Raw genomic sequence first — 19,950 nt, forward strand, 5'->3', positions numbered from 1 at the left:
ATTGGAAAAATTATAACAGTCTATTGTGTATAATCATTTAAAGCTTGTATTGTATTTTGTACAATTACTGCTTTTTATGTGTATTGCCTCTCTGACCAATCAGAGGTGAGATAGCATAATCACAGGCCTAGCGGCTAAGCGGATTTTTTGAAATAACAAAAGTCAAGGAATAGGAAATCAAGTTTGATGGTGCTGAAGTTTAGGCCTAAATTTTATATAATTGTAAGTATATCAAAGATGAAACTGATTTATTTTACTCACTAAAATGTTATAATATAATAATATACTTGATAATTGACTAGCAATATGAATATTAGGCCTATACACTAAACATTTTTGTTGGATACCTAGTTAGGCTAGGCCCAGCAGGGCCTACTAGGCTACATACAGGCAGGCCTAGCCTAGGCGCAGCCTAGTAGTAGGCTAGCTAGGCCTAATTGGAACTAGGCGGCCTAGGCCTAATTGGAACTAGGCTAGGCGGCCTAGGCCTACTCTAAGCTAGGCCTACCTTCCTATCTAGCTAGCCTTTCGGAGGCTATTAATCCTAAATCCTATCTCTCTATCTCTAGTAGCTAGGGCTAGGCTATATAGTAGGTAGGGCTAGGGTCTACTAGCCTATACTATTACTACCTAACCTAGTACTAGGCTAAGTCTTTAAAAATGTTACAAATGTATTATATTTTTACTTGATTTACTTGATTTTGAGACTTATTAAGGCCAGAGCTTGCTTGTGTGTCCCTCGACGTGTTTCTATATATATATTATTTTAATATTATTTTCCAAAAAGGGTGGGAGGCCCAAATAATTAGATATAGTGGGTCACCCACCACAACTACTGTACATCTGAATGAACATATTGTATTTTACTCTTATTAAGTATTCTCATATTTTCAGATCTAAAAGGATTAGTAAACTTTTAAAGATGTCATCCATTTTGTTAGCGCAAGAGTCTCAAATTGACATGAGTTATGCTTGTCAAGGTGACCAGACAGTTCAAGAACATCATTGTAAGTTCACATGCAGAGATTAGTAAACATAATTAAGTGAGAAACATACTATAGTATATGCAGAGATATATCATCTATGTCCTGGTTTGGCTGGGATACATTCTGCCTCAGTCAACCCTGGCAATTCAATGACCAAGATAAATTGCACTGTTTCACTAGCTTACAATTGTACATTTGTTCCCAGTAGTGTATGACCCAGGTTACACAATTATGGATAAATCTTCTCAATTTACAGTTTATAAAAGTGATATAATGATTTATTTTAAAACAGATAGCTTTTTAAAATTTCAATCTTTCATAAATTTATACATAAATAGTAAATTTGAATCTAAATGTAAATGTTTATCACAGGTGATGAAGAAATGATACCACTTGATGTTCGTATTTGTGTTGTTGGTGAAGTACTTGCTGATAATATTGAGCTTGCACGTTCCTTAGAGGTAAGATTTTTGTGCCTTTTATTATAATTAAGAATTAAATGCTTTGTGAGTTGGAAAAGAGTGAACAGAGTTATGGATTCATAGTAGTTTCTTGCTTTATATCTCTAATTTTGTGACAGTCAACCAATGACTTATGACATCCTATGAAGGTACTATTCACGTTGTTACGTTTGGTTTGGTAAATTTTGCAAGTTGCCAGACTCAATTTTCATTGATTCTAAATCCAGATGACGACCCCACATAGATTATGTTACACATTTTGACCCTTTTTTGGGTGTACAATCGTCACAAAAAAAATGAGAAATCTGTTAAGGACATATTGTGTTTCATTGTTGCTAATGCATGAATGATTGTATTTAACAACTGCTTTTGTGAAAGAGAGAAGATTATTATGTGTGTTTATTAGAGAAGTATTCATTGTTAATATTAAATAATCATCACAGAGTCATATACACCACCTGTAATTAATTATTAACCAAATGTTTGTTAATGTCAATGCATTAATTTTGTAGAAGCTGAAGTTTCCTGTTTTGTACTCGCCTGATGGTAGTGAATATTACCAGCACTCCGAGCAGTTTGACACTGTGTTTGTCATTGATAATTTTGAAGGAGCCTTATTCAAAAGACTAGCGCAGTCAGAACATCGTGTTATTGGACCTTCTGTTATCTTGAGTTGTGCTAAAGATGCTCAGGTTTGTTATATCTCAGTCATTTCTGTTTAATCAAAGAAAGTCATCTATTGCAAAAATGTTGTACAGAAAGCTTATAGGGGTCATCAAATCAAATGTATACTGACCTAGATGTATATTGTTATGTAAACAATAAAGCATTTTTTTAATGCACATCCAATGCCAGCAAAGTGATTACTTTGGTCAGGGAAGAGTGAAATTTCACTACTTTTCCCTGCGTTGGTTACATCATCATGCTTATAAACTAAGTCTCATTTAAGGCCTGTAGAGTGAATTAAAAGCAGTCGTGAGTTATAGCCTTGGCACTAGGTCAGGAGTAAACCCCTGACCTTGGGATTGTATCTTATCTGCCTGGTTGTTATTTTATAAATGACCATGGATACTGTATACTTTGAAATTATTTAAAGAATTATATTGTGTTTTTTAGCAACTTCCCTATAACTCAAGACCTGTTTACTGCCAGCATATGTCAAAACTTGTTGTTTGCTTCACTGGATTTCTGGAGAAGGAACTCCTGAAAAGAATGGCAGAACTTGTACATCACATGGGAGGCAGCGTCCGTAGAGAATTCACTTCTAAAGTCACGCATCTCATTGCTAACACACCTTCTGGAAATAAGTATAAGGTGAGAAAGTATCAAATTTGAAATTGATAATTTGTCATTTAAACTTGTGACCTGTGTATTCACACTTAAAAGGACAATTGACAACATGTGTCATGCAATCTGACAGGTAAATAGGTAATAATACCAGCTGCTAAATACCATGGGATTTTGGTTTTGGTATTTTTAAAATGGTATCAACTAATATAATTATGTTGCATCTAAATTATTGTAATATTGGGGATGGAGAAGAAATTGTGGCATATTTACATTGCGTAAACTAAACTGGCTTCCTTATTAATAAACAATCTATTGGACTATTCTAGTTATAACATTTTAAATATTAATACCCTATCTATATCTTTTCACATTTATTCTCTGTAAACTTTAAATATGATTTTGTAAAAATGAAAATAATTATCTCCCTTAAGCTGCTTTCACATGACGGCCGAATTTGATCCGGCATCTGGCACCCTGAAAACATTTTGTGGAAAATGGATTCAGTGGTAATGCATAGGATCGTTCATATAAAAATCTTACATATACAAATCCATGCCTGATTCGAACTCTGAATTCGGAGCGATGGGTCAAGAAGCCATTTGCTGAAATTGTACAATTTTTTCTTTTGACTGAATGACCTCGCTAGACAACGGATTATCACATTCATGCTCGATGTGAAAGCTCAATCGCGTTCACGATATTTTTGCCGTACTGAATCTGCAATGTGAAAGTAGCTTAATTGTTACAAATGATTCCTGCTGAGGAGCTATTGAAGTAATTGCCTGCAAATATACAATCATAATAGGCATATGTACTGTTGTCTTTAAACTGTTTAAAAAGATCTGTCTTAAATTAGAAGTTAATGTGTACCTTAAAGATGTATTGTCCCTTTGACTAATTCCAAAAAAATAAAAAATAACAGATTTCGAAAAAAGGTGGGTCATTTTGAAGTATCATAATAGTTATTAACTATCACCAAAAATTTGTCAAAAAAAAAATCATTTAACTGAAATACAGACGTTTTTTTGTTAAAAAAATAACTCTGACTTCCAGTCAAAGTTTTCGATCAAAACATACCCCATAATGAAACGCGCTTGTTTGGCTACTCTGTATGCATAATTATAAAACTTCCTCATGATCAGTGTGAAAATACCTTCTCAACCGTGACGAGTTGTAAACAATCCTAATTAGCATATGCATAATGCGTACTCGTGGTTTGAAATCCTTGTTTACTTTCGCTCGCGACGATTTTCCAGACGAAATGTAATTAAACTAATTTACCTGTTAATTACGTAAACTTGTTGCTTTTAGCTCGAATTTTCGACTTAAAGTGAATAACTTTATTATTGCTTTGATATGGCCAATTTAAATTTAGAATATTTTGACCTTCATTTTTTTGTGTTTCAAGGGACAATACATCTTTAACATTGTGTGTGTGAAAAGATAAATGAAGAAAATAATAATTTTTGCTGAATTGTATTACGTTTTAGGCTGCTGTTAGTCTGGGAACTCCTGTCATGACCCAACAGTGGGTACATGAAACCTGGAACAACCGTGACGATATCAGCATCAGTTCACTCTCGGACAAAATGGTAACTTAATTTTTAAAGATTCACTTCCTACCTGTTTATTTGCAGTTAAATTTTAAAACAGTATAGCTAACTGTATTATTAAATATTAATAGTTCATATTCATGCATTGAATATAAATAAGCTTGATATGAATGAGGATGGTTCAACCATCTTCTTGACAAACTTTAAAGATTGTGTCTTTAAAAGTAATAGGGACTTTACGAAACACAACGGTTAGGGTAGGACGACAAATATCCTGTGTTCACTAGAGCATAAAATCATATACAGTCAACATAGCCTTTTATTAGTTACGCACTATTGCGTGAATATAACGATGACCGGCATTCTCTCCCTCCCCTGTCTCGTGGCGCTGGGCCTTCTGAATCGCTTGGCTCTGGTAATACATCATCGGCATAGCCTTCCTAGATAGGGCCTCGCATTCAAACGCTACTTTTAACACAGCCATTTTAACCCAATAAAATTGTTATTTTAATAAACAATTAAATTGGAAGTTCAAATATTATTTAGAGTTTTGAAAATTCCATGTTTAAGTGTAATTTGAACTGTATATTTAAGGTTATATGTACATTATTTCTAGTCGTTCTCCGAACACGGCAAAATGGCAACTTTATCGTTCTCAAAAAGTTAAGACGATGGAATTTCACGCTAAGCTCCGCCCACTTTGTTAAAGCTCATGCATTAATTATTCATGAGCACCGTCCTATGACTTCCTGTCGTGTTTCGTAAAGTCCCTAATTACACCAAGTAGATAGCAAGCATTTGTTTTTCTAAATTTTCTTATCAGAATAGTCACAATCATATACAAATTACTTTCAATTCTTAAAAAGCCCTACTTTCAGTTTTTGTCATCTCTACGTTGTGAAAGTGAAATCACTGACTTATCTGTTTTTGTCATTTTCTTGAATATGTTTCTATAAATATTTATCAGATGATGTATAAGATGAAGCCCTTTCATAAGTGTGTGTTAAGTTTTATTGGATTTTCCGAGGAAGAACAAAAACAAATGCAAGACATTTCTACAGAACAAGGTAAGCCTTTCATCTGAATTGTAATTATGTATTTGATTTATTTCAATAAAATATGGCAGGCAAAACCAACAAAGATATGTAGTAATTACCATGGTATCAGCTCTCTGAATCCCCAGAGCATTTACATCCTGAGGCTTCCCTTCTACATGAAAACAATTATGTCTTTTTGACATGTAATTCAAAATTGATAAAAAGCTGAATAAAATAGAAACATAGGTATAACTTAAAGATGTATTGTCCCTTTGTCAAATTCCAAAAAAATAAAAAATAAAAGATTTCGAAAAAAAGTGGGTCATTTTGAAGTATCATAATAGTTATTAACTTTCACCAAAAATTAGTCTAAAAAAAATCATTTAACTGAAATACAGACGTTTTTTGGTTCAAAAAATAACTTTGACTTCCAGTCAAAGTTTTCGATCAAAACATATCTCATAATGCAAGGCGCTTATTTGGCTACTCTGTATGCATAATCATAAAACGTCCTCGCGATCTGTGTGAAAACACCTTCTTAACCGTGACGAGTTGTAAACAATCCTAATTAGCATCATGCATAATGTATAATCATGGTTTGAAATCTTTGTTTACTTTCGCTCGCGACGATTTTCCAGACGAAATGTAATCAAATTAATTTAGCTGTTAATTACATAAAATTGTTGTTTTTGGCTCGAATTTTCGACTTAAAGTGAATAACTTTAATATTACTTTGATATGGCCAATTTAAATTTAGAATATTCTGACCTTCATTTTTTTGTGTTTCAAGGGACAATACATCTTTAAGTACTAAATCAAAAAAAAAAACTGCCTCAATATAAATTTATTAAGACAACATGTTTCGGGCATAGCCCATCATCTATATATACAATATGGTGTTCTCAACTCAACTCCACAATTGGCAATTGAATAAAACGAAAATACCAATTTATTCAATACCAATTATTTGTACTCATACAGGTGGATCTATATCAGAGCCTTCTGATCAATGCTGCACACACATTGTCGTCGATGATATCAATTTATCGTCATTACCATTTGAAGTACGCCCAAAGCTGACTGTTGTTAAACAAGAAGTATGTAAACAACAATGATATCCTATATTCTAAAACGTTACTGGTGAAATTGATAATTTTTAAATAATAATTATTTTATATAGAATCTATCAAGATTAAACAAATCATTCTCTTTTGATTTCTCAAAACACATTTGTACATAGAAACTTTGTCAAAGTGCCTCTGAACATTACTTTATGGCTATAACATAAGTCTTATTGATTGATGTTTGTACTTGTACCTTTGGACAATATATATTTTAAAAAAAATTTAACTATTTAAAAAGACTAAAGGAAATTTGTTTGCAATTAATAAAATCCATTTCTAATTTGTAGTGGTTTTGGAGCAGTATCAAGATTGATGCCTGTGCTGATGCTGATATGTACATATTTAACAAGGTAAAACTTCATAGATGATTACAATTCTATGATGATTAAATTGTATCATCGTGTTTATAATCTCATATTAGGAATGTCAGCCATAAGTTATAACTCTGGCGCTTGGTCCGGACTGAGCCCTTGGGCCACCAAGCTACGGCTTCGAGAAGCCTAGTACTGTTAAGCGTGAACTTTATTTTTCTCTACTTTTGTGACAAGCATAAACAAAACTAATTAAGTATTTTCTGAATTATATTATTTTGAAGATGGCAACACCAGCAAGATCAACTTCTGTGTCAACCCCATCATCCAAGTCTCGAAAACGTCGAAGATTGCGGGAAAGCATCGCTCAATTTAGCCATGACACAGACAACATGGAAACGCCAGGGTTGCCTCGGAAGCGTAGATCAAGCGTGTTAAATGAGACAGGGATATCAGCATCGTCGGTTCTGGATGCGTCGCAGACACCAGAGACTGCTTCTATGATGAATGGTGAGTTTTATATAAATAAATATACAAGACTAGTTTCCATAAATTGCACAACCATTGCTACAGCATTTCTATTAAAAATAATATGACTAATTGAGTCCACATTTAGCGTGTGCCTGTCTAGTTCTTCAAGTCCTGTTTTAAAATGATTAAGAGTCTTTCAACAGATTTCCAAAGAATATTAGCCTTCCAATCGAAAGAATCTCTCAAAATTTATACTTTAATTTGTTCCTTAACTCAATTTCAAGAAGTATCTGTTTACCATAAAATGAGAAGTTCATAACTTATTACCACAAAGAATTTTTTTTTTTTGTTCCAATTAAGTAACAATGTATTGAATTTTTTTTTATCCTTAATGTCTTTGATTTTGTTCTTAGGACTGTGCACTCCAGTAGAAGTTGATCAAACCCCTAAGCAACCAGTTTCAAGGCGACAACAAACTATGATGGAACTACTGCAAACAGAAACCAACTATGTAGCTATACTGAGTACAATTATTAAGGTAAAATGCATCACATTTTTGTATATTAAAGTAGAATAGGTTTATTTTTGCAAGCTAAAAAGAAAACAAATCTTATCAGTTTGATAGACCAATTGTATTAAAAAAAAAAACTCCAGTAATTAATAGTAAAATCTAATTTTGTGAAAAACATTCCATATTAATCCTGCAGTAAGAATGTTATACAAGATGAAAGTCTTGTTTTGCTGTAATTCAGAATAAAGCATAGCATTTGTTTTGGTGGATAATTACATTAGTTGCCACTAGTGCTATTTCTATTTAGTCCTGTTGTATTTAAAATTCTAAATCCCCTGCTTGTAATTTCTTGAAGATTTTCAAAGAACCTCTTGAGCAGCATCAGGTTGGAGGTGCTCTACTGCCACAAGAAGACATCAAGACCATGTTTGGCAAGATTCCAGATATCTACAACGTTCATCGACGCCTCAAAGAAGACCTTCAAGAACTGCTCAAGGACTATTCAGAAGAGAAAAGTATCGGAAATATTATTGGGAAACATGTACGTCTAATAACCACTACCTTCAAACATTACAGAGTGTGATGACCTTTATCCTTTGACCTATTGTGTCATTTGTCGGACCTAGAATCCACCAAAACTGAATCAAGTTGAGAAGTATGCCCATATGTCCCTGCATGCCTGCATGCACACGATCATTTAACATAACTAGTTCCTATGTAAAATCGAAATATCCCTCGAATCAGTACCACAAAACCTTCACCCTGTAATTAAGTAATGAATGTGATGCTTAACTTGATATTGTAAAAATACAACTAATGTTTGTGACAAACTTCCGCTATTTTAATACTTTCAGATCCTCAAAATAGAGATATTAAAATAACAGAAGAATTTGCAACATACACATACTGGCATAATGCCTTAATTACATTATCTTATACATGCTGTATATTTTATTTCAACATTTGGTTGTTCATATTAATGCAATGTTGGTATTTTATCTTGTAGTCTGGAGATATAATGAAGGCATACCCACCATTTGTCAACTTCTATGAGATGATCAAACAAACTGTAGAGAGATGTGAAAAGACTCAACCACGCTTTCATGCTTTTTTAAAGGTAATGCATACAATCAGAAAAACTCAGCTCTACATTCACATTAATGTCCCTGCTTCTAATCCATTACATCAATATTATTTTGCTCTATCTTTAGACTAAGAATGAGTGACCCCAAAATATAATATCAACCATTTATGTACTGTATCATAGTTTATTAGTAATTGTACAATGTAGTTCCATTAATATTTGTGTCGTTTTTCAACCTTTTGTCATAAATTTTTGTCAAAATTTACATAGTTTTAAATTAATTTCAAATGATCAATTTGATTTAGATTCAACAAAGTAAACCAGAATGCAGTCGTCAGAGGTTAGCAGACTTGTTAATCAGACCTGTTCAAAGGCTACCTAGCATGATCCTGCTACTGTCAGGTAAATTATTTAAGGCCTCTTCACACATAAAATAAACTGGATTGATACATTCACACATAAAGTACAGACACATCAAGGCTTTTCAATCATCATTAAGGGTCACCTTCAATTGAAGTTTTTAAAACCAGTTCTTTTAATATCTCTGTAATATCTCAACATTTTATATATTTTAATAATTATATTTCCTAGCGTTTATGGAACAATCTGCAGATTGAAAGTGCTATAAGTATGACATTGACAAATTAACATGTAGCATTTGTTTGCATAGATTTTTTAATTTGTTACAATCCAAGTACATATGACATCAGAATAATTTTAGCATAACATTGTATTTAAGGTGCAACATTCTATAGACTACTTCATATTACCTTTTTTCCTCCTTGACTCCCTTTCTTTTGGTTATGTGATACTATTATACTCTATTGTTATTAATGTTTAAAATGTTTATAATTTCTATTTTTTTATTATGAAAATAATGTTGACAATTGTTTTCACTCTTTGTTTTTTCTATGAAGATCTTTTAAGGCGGACAGACAAGTCAAACCCAGATCACTCAGCTTTAGAAAGAGCACTTGATTCATTGAAACAAGTCACTGAGTAAGTACAAATATATTTACATTTAAATTAAACCTATCTTTACATGCACTAAAGTCAAGTGTACATATAACAAACTTAAGGCCAATTTACACAGTCGAGCGGTAAACGGAAAAGCGTGTGTACTTGTCTCACATACAATCTGTGTCTATTCTGAGCGGGTTTACGTTCAACCACCCGTCCCGTTTTGTGTAAATGCTCGTAAGAAATAGCATAGATTCTATATTTTTGCTTTTTGCATTAATGCTCGTCTGTGTAAATTGGCCTTTAACCCTCTTAGTGCCACGGGCGGCGTTAGACACCATATGGGACATGCGTTGAAAACCCCTAGTCGGCGATACACACCAAACGTACCTTCTGTGTTTGAGGGCGATAATCACTAACTTCTGCTTGTCTGAGGATTCTGGGATAGCTTTTATTCGATCAAGCGTAAAATTTTCTTTCGAAAAATGTCAACGAAAAAATTTTCGCTATAGGAAAATCTTTTGGAAATATCAATTAAAAACTAATTAATTAATCAAAATCATGTTGTTTGTTGATTACACGTTCTCCGTATCTAGTCACACAACCGGAAATACTGACTCCTTTGTTGAAAAATGTGCAACGCGAGACGAATTGTTTGTAGGCCCATGCAGCACGTTGTCAGAATTTACTCGCCTGAGTAACTTGCTTATAGTGGGCATGCTCAGACTAACGATGGTGATAGGATGGTTTGATTGGGCCTAGGCTAAGATTATACGATGGCGGTTTATTTGAATAAAATAACTCGTATCTAATTCTCCTATTATTACTTTTGTTCAAGTAAATATACATTTATAGGTATGTATTATAAATATTTGTTTGTTGGGGTTTTCTAAATATCATTTTATTATCGTTTTTATACGATTTTTTAAAGCAATTTCTTGGAAATTTTAATTAAAAATTAGAATTTTTTTTTAATTCATACATTTCATAAATAAAAATAAATCATACAAATATACATTATACATCATTTTACAGGAAATTTAATAAGGAATATTTGTTTTTAGAAACATTTTTTCATACATTTATGATAAAATGATGAAATTACTGTTTGAAAAATTTCAACTCCCTGGAGTATTACAAAAATGCTGTTCTGAAAAGAATACGGTTGAGGGGAAATGGCTCTCTCTCGGGAATTTGGAACTAAGAGGGTTAAGCTGATTAGAATCATATCCAAGTTGCATTTAATGCTTGTGTGATCAGTTTACTCTCTTAAGCATCCATGTTGTTGCCGATGTACCTCTTGATATAACTCTCATATGTTTCAGATGTACATTCAATGTCACTACTACAGGTTTTAAAGGTTTAAGTACCTTCCAATCATATTTCAACCGGGTTATATCATATTTTGAGCCCGTGTCTTGCTTGAATGCTAAAGCTAAACCACAATATAACTTCAATAGAGAAATGAGTATGTAAACATGGCTACAAATACAGTTATCTTGTGACAAAACACAAGATGAATTATCTAAAGAGAAAATTTGTTTAAATCTAGACATATAAATGAGGATAAACGCAAGACAGAAGGGCATACTCAGATGTTTGACGTCATCAGTGAAATAGATGGCGTTCCGCCAACACTTTTATCTGCCCATCGCAGCTTTGTCACAAGGATTGACACTATAGAGATTGGTGATCGTGAACATGGCAAGGGGGATAATTTCTCAGAAAAGGGAGGGAGTGTATCAATGTTTTTATTTACAGATTTATTAGAGGTAAGATTTAAACAAAATATTTTTCTTTAGATATTAGTTAAAACTTTAGGCTAACCATTCAAAAAGGCAGTAATAGAACCATTGAATAGAACCTTTGTCCAATAGAACTAATATTGAACAGGTGAACATGTTCTAAAAATTGTTTAAAAACAAGGCATGAGTTCTAATAAATTGCTTGTCTATAGTATATTAGTTACTCTCTAAAAGTGTCACTCTTACATATGGAATAGAACAACATAGAGAATGAAATCATCAACAGAAAATTTATCAATGAAGAACAAATATATTAATTTTATTTGATTATAGATCTGTAAAAGAAGAAGTAAAGCAAGCACAACATCTCACAAAAGTCCTGCTCTTAGCAAGACATCTAAGTACTACAAGCATATTGAATTGTTACCATTGTCGCATATAAGGCGAGTGTTGGATGTTAAAGAAACTGAAGGTAAGGAAATGCATTAAAAAAATACAACTTTATAAATGTGTCAGTTCCATATGCCTATTATTACATTCACTTGGATGGAAACGGCTTACTTGAGTATGTAACAAAGTACTTTAAGCTATTAAAATATACAATATTTTTCAAAGCTGACAGCCAATCAGGTGCTGTTTTGTTTTTGCCATCTATTATTAATAAATGATCTTATTAAAAGTTATTTATTAAAATGTTTACCATTAAATATGATATGTTATACTAGTTATTTTATCTTTAATTATATATATTTTGAGCTGTTTTTCTATGCATCAACTTTTTGAAGTAAATCTTACATCATAAGTGATGTTTTGTTTCAATAACAAACTATTACTGCTTTCAGATTGTAAAAACACATTTGCATTGCTTTGTAAACCACCAATGGAGATATCGGACCGCACAGACAGACTGTTTATGTTCACATTGATTGGTGATGAAAAGAGTAAAACACAATGGTTGAAGACACTCTCACAACACATGGCAAATATAACATGTAAAGCCAATTCGGTAGGTTTACTTATTTCTAATCTTATTCTACTGGGCTTTTTACATTTCAACTGCTTTATCATGTGTGAATAGCATACTGTGGCAATTTGTATATTTTTAAAGCAAAAAATACTCAAATTGGCTGCCAGCCAATGGGTTCTTTGTTGAATTTAACCATTTATTTTGTCGTTTTAGTGAAGTGAAAACATTAATTAACTTTATTAAAACTACAAAATAATCTATTCAAAGTCTGATTTTATTAATCTTTATTTTTCATGTTTTGGGGGACAATACATCTTTAAATAAAATATGTATATCCACTGATACTAGCTATGTAGACACAATGTATGCTTAACTTAAGTACACTAATATCTAGCAAAATATGCACTTATCATCTAACCAGTTAACTACAATGGATAAATAATGTGACTTTAGTTACTGGCAAATGTTACATTCTCCATCTGTTTGATGCACTTTTTAAGCTCTGTCTACACTAGTTTGACACCAAAAAAGTGTGATGTGCTCAAATATGGAAGTGATATTCCCAAATACAGTAGTGATATGACATCATGTCCATGATGAGTATATCACATTTTTTTCACATAAAGTTTGATAGTGTAGACAGAGCTTTACACATAATTTTCTAAAGTATGCTGTAGTTTTTCATCACTCAAATGATGCTACAATCACATTTTAGAAGATCCTCACACATATCTCCTATTATATATAACCTCCATTGGCTACCTATTGACTCCCGTATAAAATATAAGATTCTTTTACTAACATTTAAAGCGCTACTTCTTAAACAACCTTCTTATCTCCTTGATCTTCTTCCCTCCTACACCCCTCTTGCTTGTCTTCGTTCGGCTGATCAAAACCTACTACTTGTAGAATTAACACCAAATCTTATGGACAAAGGTCTTTTATGTTCTCTGCTGCTTCTCTTTGGAATTCTCTCCCTCGTCATTTTACTAAATCAACTTCTATTGCTATTTTAAAAAAAGAACGCATCTTTTTAACATCCTATTATAAGCGCCTTTGATTTTTACTTCAGTTTAGTTGATTCTGGCCCTATACAAATACCTAAATTATTATTATTATTAATATTATTATTAAATTATTAATAAATTATTGTTATTAAACATTCAACTGGCATTCACCTACAGATATTTTGCATATTCTGCATAAGTTGATTCTATATTTTTTTATTATTGACGTACTGTTTTCCTTTTCAAGGCAAGCTTCATACTTAAAATTGAACCAGAGGAACTTGAATTGAGTAAAAGTGATTTTGAAAATAGTAAACTTGGAAAAGCAATGAGGTAAGTTTATATATAATTTGTTTATTAGTTAAAAGGTTCGTCTGGATCCAAAAACAAAAAAAATCTATAAAATAGTTTCAGGGATGAGATTTCTCCACGGAATGGTGACTGACCCTGAAGTCTCTTTTTTAGGTGCGAAACTGCAATAGCGCCAGCAATGTTAAAGGTTTTTCTATTTTTATGTTATATAATAATAATCTTGTAATTGTTATTTTTAATAGGAAAGCAAAGAAGGCAACCAGAAAGGTTGGCAGGACATTCTCATGGAAAGGAACGCCGCATCGTTTACAAAGAGCTATGTCATCGTTGTCAAACGCCAGTCCTATGTTAAATGACCAGGTCACAACGTTAGTTGGCACACCAAGGTCAAGAACAGGTGCCAGACTGGCATCAGTAGCCACACTCTCACGGGTATGTTGGATTCATATATTTCAGGTTCTACCATATTTTAGTGCCAGTTTAATGTGTTTTACTTACATCCTACTTTATTCATTTTTATGCAAATCGAAATCTAATTGATTAAAAACTGATAATAATAAACAATATTTATATAACGCCTAATGGATCACTGACCCCTCTAGGTGCTTTACATTAGGCCCTAACTAATGGTAATAAACTATCCCCCGCCGGACACCATTCCGGTATTTCTTAGTCGAGGTTTCGGGGATGGAAACAATCAATAATGTGAAAGAATGTATTACTATGCTTAACTAAGGTAAAACTATCCCCCGCCGGACACCATCCGGTATTTCTGAGTCAAGGTTTATAATGATAATATTAGTCCATTAAGTGAAAATGTTCATTGTGTTTATGTGACAGATTTATTTTAAATAATAATCACCCTCAATGTACTAGGAATAAATCTAATAACTTGATGAAACAGTAATGGACTAGAGTACAGGGCCAAGGGATACTTTAAGGGAAACTGACATATACACCCTAAACAATATTTTATAAATATTCTATAAAATCCTTTAGATCATTACATTTAAACAATGCTTAATTGGAATGATGACATTTAGAAGTAAAGCTCTTTTTGTCCATGCTGTAGATAGCCTGTGTAATACCAATGCTGAAAGAAAGAAATAAATAACATTTTAATTTGTTGTACTTATATATATATTTATTCTTCTTCTTCACGTCATCAGGTTATGTCATCTCCTGTGCGTTCTCGGCCTCCACATACACCCAAGATGATAAAAAATGCAACTATTGGGCCTTCGTCATCAAGTTGGTTGTGAGGTCACAGGTTAACTTGTGAATAAATACCGTTGAGTCTTTGCACCTTGTTTTATTACATCTTTATTGAATACCTGTAGTGGATCCTATCAAGTCTGTATATTATTCTCAATCAAACAATTTTCAATATTGGATCCACCGGGATGTTTTATATTATTATACAATTAATGAAATCATATCTTTTTAAATTAATAGTTTTTCAAGTATTATTGTAAAATAGTAAAATATTATAAATTTGAAAAATTGAAAAATCGATATTCTATGCAATTTTTGACAGCAGGAAAATAGTGGTGTTGCTCTTGATGTTCACCTCATTATGAACACTTGGACATCACAATATTTTGGTCACAACAACTTTATCCACATTGATCAATGTCTTACTACTGTAATAACATTTTCCACAGTTTTTAAACAATTTATCAATACTGCTAGATTTTCTACAATATACTTTTACTGACAGTCTTAATTGCATTGTACATAACAGTAGATGGTGTGATTAAAATGTATACTACAATTTCTAATAATATTTTGATTATATCAGATATTGAGCAAAGTAAAACAATTTGGACTCTATTATTTCACCACATCCTGATATATAAGTCTACCTCTAGTTCAGTTATGTGTAAATAGCGATCACTGGTAGTGGACTATTCAAGCTTCTATGGTTGCTGGGCGTGTCTTTCACACATTTTAGTCTGTATTTTAAATCTTAATTTCCAGTAAATTGGATTCAGCCTTACTTTTATAATCTCGCTTATGTTCAAAAGATAACATTCTTTTTATAGAATTCAAAATTGAAATAATAAATCCAAAAATGGTGAAAGATAAGGAAGTTTTGTTTTGGTATCACAGGATGATTTTTGTAGATGAATGTTTTGCTTTTCAAAATTGCATGATGTTGACTCAAACTTTACTGACATAAGAGGCAACATCTACACAGTTATAAACCATACATTTAGTCATAGATTCACCAACTACCCCAAATTTGGCATATAATATATACAGTCAAGTCTCTCAATACCGGACACCTTTGGGTTGGCCTATATATCTTGTTTTCCAGAAAGTCTGGTATTTGGAATGTGTTTTTAATGGTAACAATTTATTTGGGACATCTGGTTTGGAGAGTTTTCAGAGAGTCCGGTATTGGGAAAGTTAACTGTATACATATTATATGACTGGAGGCCAAACGCCCAGTCTTTTTAAATGGCCTAACAAATAGGGGAGAGCTAGCTATGGACACGTTCATTTGTTAACATAAAGGCAGTGGGTGGCGTACTGTGACCACCACACCTACATTGTATTGCCTTGTAGTATTCTATCTATCCCTACTGATAGTTTGACTAATTACAATCTATATATATGTGGTGATTGGGGTTTAATCCTATAATGAGAAACTGAAATGTTGTAAATATGATAAGTAATAATATTCTGTATAGTTAGCATTATTATTTATTTTACTTAATTAAGAATGGGAATAATTGGACTGAAAGTAAGAAGATGGGACACAGGACAACTACCACATGAACAATCATCCTTAGACTACTGTTGTAGGATAATTTCCACTCAAGCATCACCCGATTAATGCTTAGATAGTTCTGACATGTCTGGGGTTTGTCCTGAATCAAAGAATAATCTGGGACCTTCATGAAAGTCTGGTTTTGGGAGATCTTCTGATTTGATTCAAGTTTCTTGATGTCCAGTGTTAGGATATTAATGACAAATATAGACTGCAATACCACACACAACCATATCCTTTCAATGTTATGTTCATCGTAAAATTGATTTATCTATTTTTTTTTTCAATTATTTTTGTCTACAATGTTGGCTTTGGACACCATGACCAATTTTTTTCGGGATTAAATTATGGTTTTTATTTCTGTGTGCTATCAATTAAGAACTGAACTGATTTAATATTTAATTGTTTTACTTCCTTTAGATATTTTTGAATTTACATGTATTTCCTCCAAAGAGAATACTTTTTATTTACAATTCTTTTGAATGAATGAAATGTTGAATGGGCTATTTTGAAATTAATAATATTAATTGATGCAAAATTACAGCAAAGTACTTACTACATTTAATTTAAACTTCTTTATCTGTCAACTGTTGGCACTGGTTTTATTTCTGTAACTTACTGTGTAATAGGCCTAGTTATTTTACTGTGCAGTTGATGTATTATATTTAAATGATAATGGGTGTACCGTCTACTACAAATACCTAATTAATTCATATTCGTTTGTTCCTTTAGAAAGCTACATTTATACTGTTCCGTTTCACGGAACGGAAGACCGTGCCGTTTTGTTGAAAAATTATTATTATTTGATTGACAACAATTATGTTAACAAATATTTATTTTGAATGTATTTAGGACTAATGTTAAAATGAATTACTAAGATTTACAATGCCAATTCAACTCAGTCAATGTATATTAATACTGTAGTATAAAATAATTCTTAAAATGATATGGTATAGTTATCGCAACATTAATGGAACTTATAACATGTAATTGTTATTAGTATTTAAAATACATATAATAATAGGCTAATTGGTAAGAATATTAAGTATGAATTATTCGTCTTAAGTTGGTTACATTTGTACTTTAAACTTAACATTGGTGGCCTGGTTACAGTATTTAAAAAAATGTGTATTTTCATTCATATTTGCACTAAAAACTGAACCTTTAGTGGATATAGCCCTACTGAACACTCGTGTTACTAGAACCAAGTCTACGGTTAAACGTGTATGCCTAATATTCATATTTTAATGGCCGTGGTTTGTGGAAATAATATTTAAAAAATCTGGCGTTGTATGCATTTATCGAATAAAAAAAATGACGGTAATAAAAGTATTTTTATTATTAGTTTAATTAGCATTTTGCGATGTTTCTTTATTTCGCACAGAACCTTCTACATTGTCCTGCTATGGTCCAATAACTATGTGACAATAAACAATTATAGATAATGCTGTCATGAAGATATTGTAGAAAAAAAATCCTGACATTGGCGTGTGTGTTTTCATTGGAATCCTTGTCACTGGCTTTGAAAACGTTCATGAAAGAAATTTAGGACCATTTTGCTAACGGTTGAAGAAATACAAACAGAAGAATACAAACAGACTAACTTAACTAACACACCACACACACAAACTGAGACCAAACCAAGTCAAAGATAACTTTCAAGAATGTTTCCCAAGACCATCCACATTTCTTCTTTAGTCTATATACACCATTGTTACGCGTTTAGTGATTACATTTAAAGTTACGTCAGTCAGTTGTTTGTTTACGTTAGTGGTTACGTTGTTTGTTTACGTTAGTTGTTACGCTGTTTGTTACGTTAGTGGAATCGTTACGTTATAGTTTTATTCTAGTGTATTACGATTATAGTGGTTAGTTTTTGTTACGTTGACTGATGTTACATTAGGATTGGTTAACACTAGGACGAAACGCAAATACGTAAGCGCAACGCCATCGAGTTGACCAATGATGACAGATTAAGTAATCCATTGCTTGTGATTGGTCAAATTACTTGCGCTCATGATTAAAGATAGGGGTTGGTATAATAGCACATGTAAGTAGCCTACTGGTATTCGTTTATTATCTCCTTCATCCACGCACGCGACATCAGCAAATGAATACAAATTTTATCCTGTGTTATATTATATGGTATAATATATCGTTACTCATTAGATGGATAATATCGAGTATAGATTTTGATTACGTGGAAATGTACAATCAACTTGGTTAAGATTTATAGCATGTGTACACTTTCGCATTTTATTTATTTTTAGATTTCGCGAAATTAAAGAGACGAATAAATCAATTTGTTGGAAAGCGTTCATATGGAAATCTGCAGAGACGAAGGATGAAATTAGGCCTGGTAGGCCTACTATTTTAATCACTACTAGTTCAAGATATAGATTAAGGGATCCCAGATTAAGTATTATGCCTCTTTAAAAAACAATCAAAGATGGTGAATATTACGGCCCTAGTATTTTAGAATTGTAAACCATGTAAAGAAGTTTGCAAAGCTATCTTTATTGTGCTCTTTTAGATTGTTCAGGGGATCATTTAACATTCAAACCATCCTCGTAATATTAAGCAATTCTTTAAAACCAAAATAAAACCACCAAAACGTCATCAATGAACTTGTATATATAGTTAGTTAAGTTAAAATGCAAGTTTGCTTTGTCATTGACACAGGTTGACTCATTTCTAAAAAACACATTACACTCATCTATACATTGTTTTGTTAATTGTTGATATTAGTCAATAAATAAAACATCAAAGGTGTGAACGAGGTGCTTGCATCTTGCTATTGTATTCGCAACCCACCTTAAAATCGATCCAAGGCCTGGGCATTATTTTAAAGGCCTACATGCACACTCACAACCGAAGAAGTAATATGTAAGGCAGCATGAATGAATATTCTTAATTTATAGTGGTATCCAATTTTGATTTTATTTACTTTGTGTTACTTTTGTAATCGAGAAAAGTTCCCCGAAACAAAATTGATTGATTGAATAATTATAATACGCGATATCCTCTTTAACTATACCCCCTCTATAGTTTGTTCCCTCTTGCGCTGAAACTTCTTTATTACGTTTAGCCCAACATCAGATTGTACAGTACTACCATATAAGGTAGGGACAAGTGAAACTTCAAATTCCTACCAGTTTTTTGGTTTTTAAACGGGCCTACCAGTTTCTAAACGGTGGCAGATATTAATCACCATTTATATTTAAATTTAAAAACACATTTAACTAACTTGGAAAAGTTATGTTGAAAATTATTATTATATACAAAATGGGGTTTTAGTAGGCCTATCGTTAATTTAGGCCAATCAACGTCTGTGATAATTATCGGTATCAGGGAT

At 32.3% G+C, this 19,950-nt stretch overlaps 1 protein-coding gene across 1 annotated transcript; it reads left to right on the plus strand.

The window, feature by feature from the left end:
- The first annotated feature begins 170 nt into the window (after positions 1-170).
- On the plus strand, positions 171-17,945 carry LOC144843566 (protein ECT2-like). Its single transcript, XM_078700400.1, has 21 exons — positions 171-222; positions 895-1,007; positions 1,359-1,447; positions 1,960-2,139; positions 2,564-2,761; positions 4,228-4,329; positions 5,258-5,357; positions 6,309-6,424; positions 6,739-6,801; positions 7,047-7,272; positions 7,647-7,771; positions 8,100-8,285; positions 8,751-8,861; positions 9,134-9,230; positions 9,746-9,827; positions 11,341-11,560; positions 11,867-12,005; positions 12,376-12,539; positions 13,755-13,840; positions 14,062-14,251; positions 14,989-17,945. Exons 2-21 carry the CDS (start codon positions 923-925, stop codon positions 15,079-15,081), a joined length of 2,652 nt encoding a protein of 883 aa, XP_078556526.1. The 5' UTR covers positions 171-222; positions 895-922; the 3' UTR covers positions 15,082-17,945.
- The last annotated feature ends 2,005 nt before the right edge of the window (positions 17,946-19,950 follow it).

This window comes from Antedon bifida, chromosome 5 (genome assembly GCF_963402885.1).
Source record: "Antedon bifida chromosome 5, ecAntBifi1.1, whole genome shotgun sequence".
Classification (NCBI taxonomy): domain Eukaryota; kingdom Metazoa; phylum Echinodermata; class Crinoidea; order Comatulida; family Antedonidae; genus Antedon; species Antedon bifida.

Coding starts and splice junctions, on each gene's coding strand:
- LOC144843566 (XM_078700400.1), top strand. CDS start 923: ATGTCATCCATTTTGTTAGCGCAAGAGTCTCAAATTGACATGAGTTAT. Junction 1,008..1,358: donor GACAGTTCAAGAACATCATT/GTAAGTTCACAT, acceptor TGTTTATCACAG/GTGATGAAGAAATGATACCA. Junction 4,330..5,257: donor GTTCACTCTCGGACAAAATG/GTAACTTAATTT, acceptor AATATTTATCAG/ATGATGTATAAGATGAAGCC.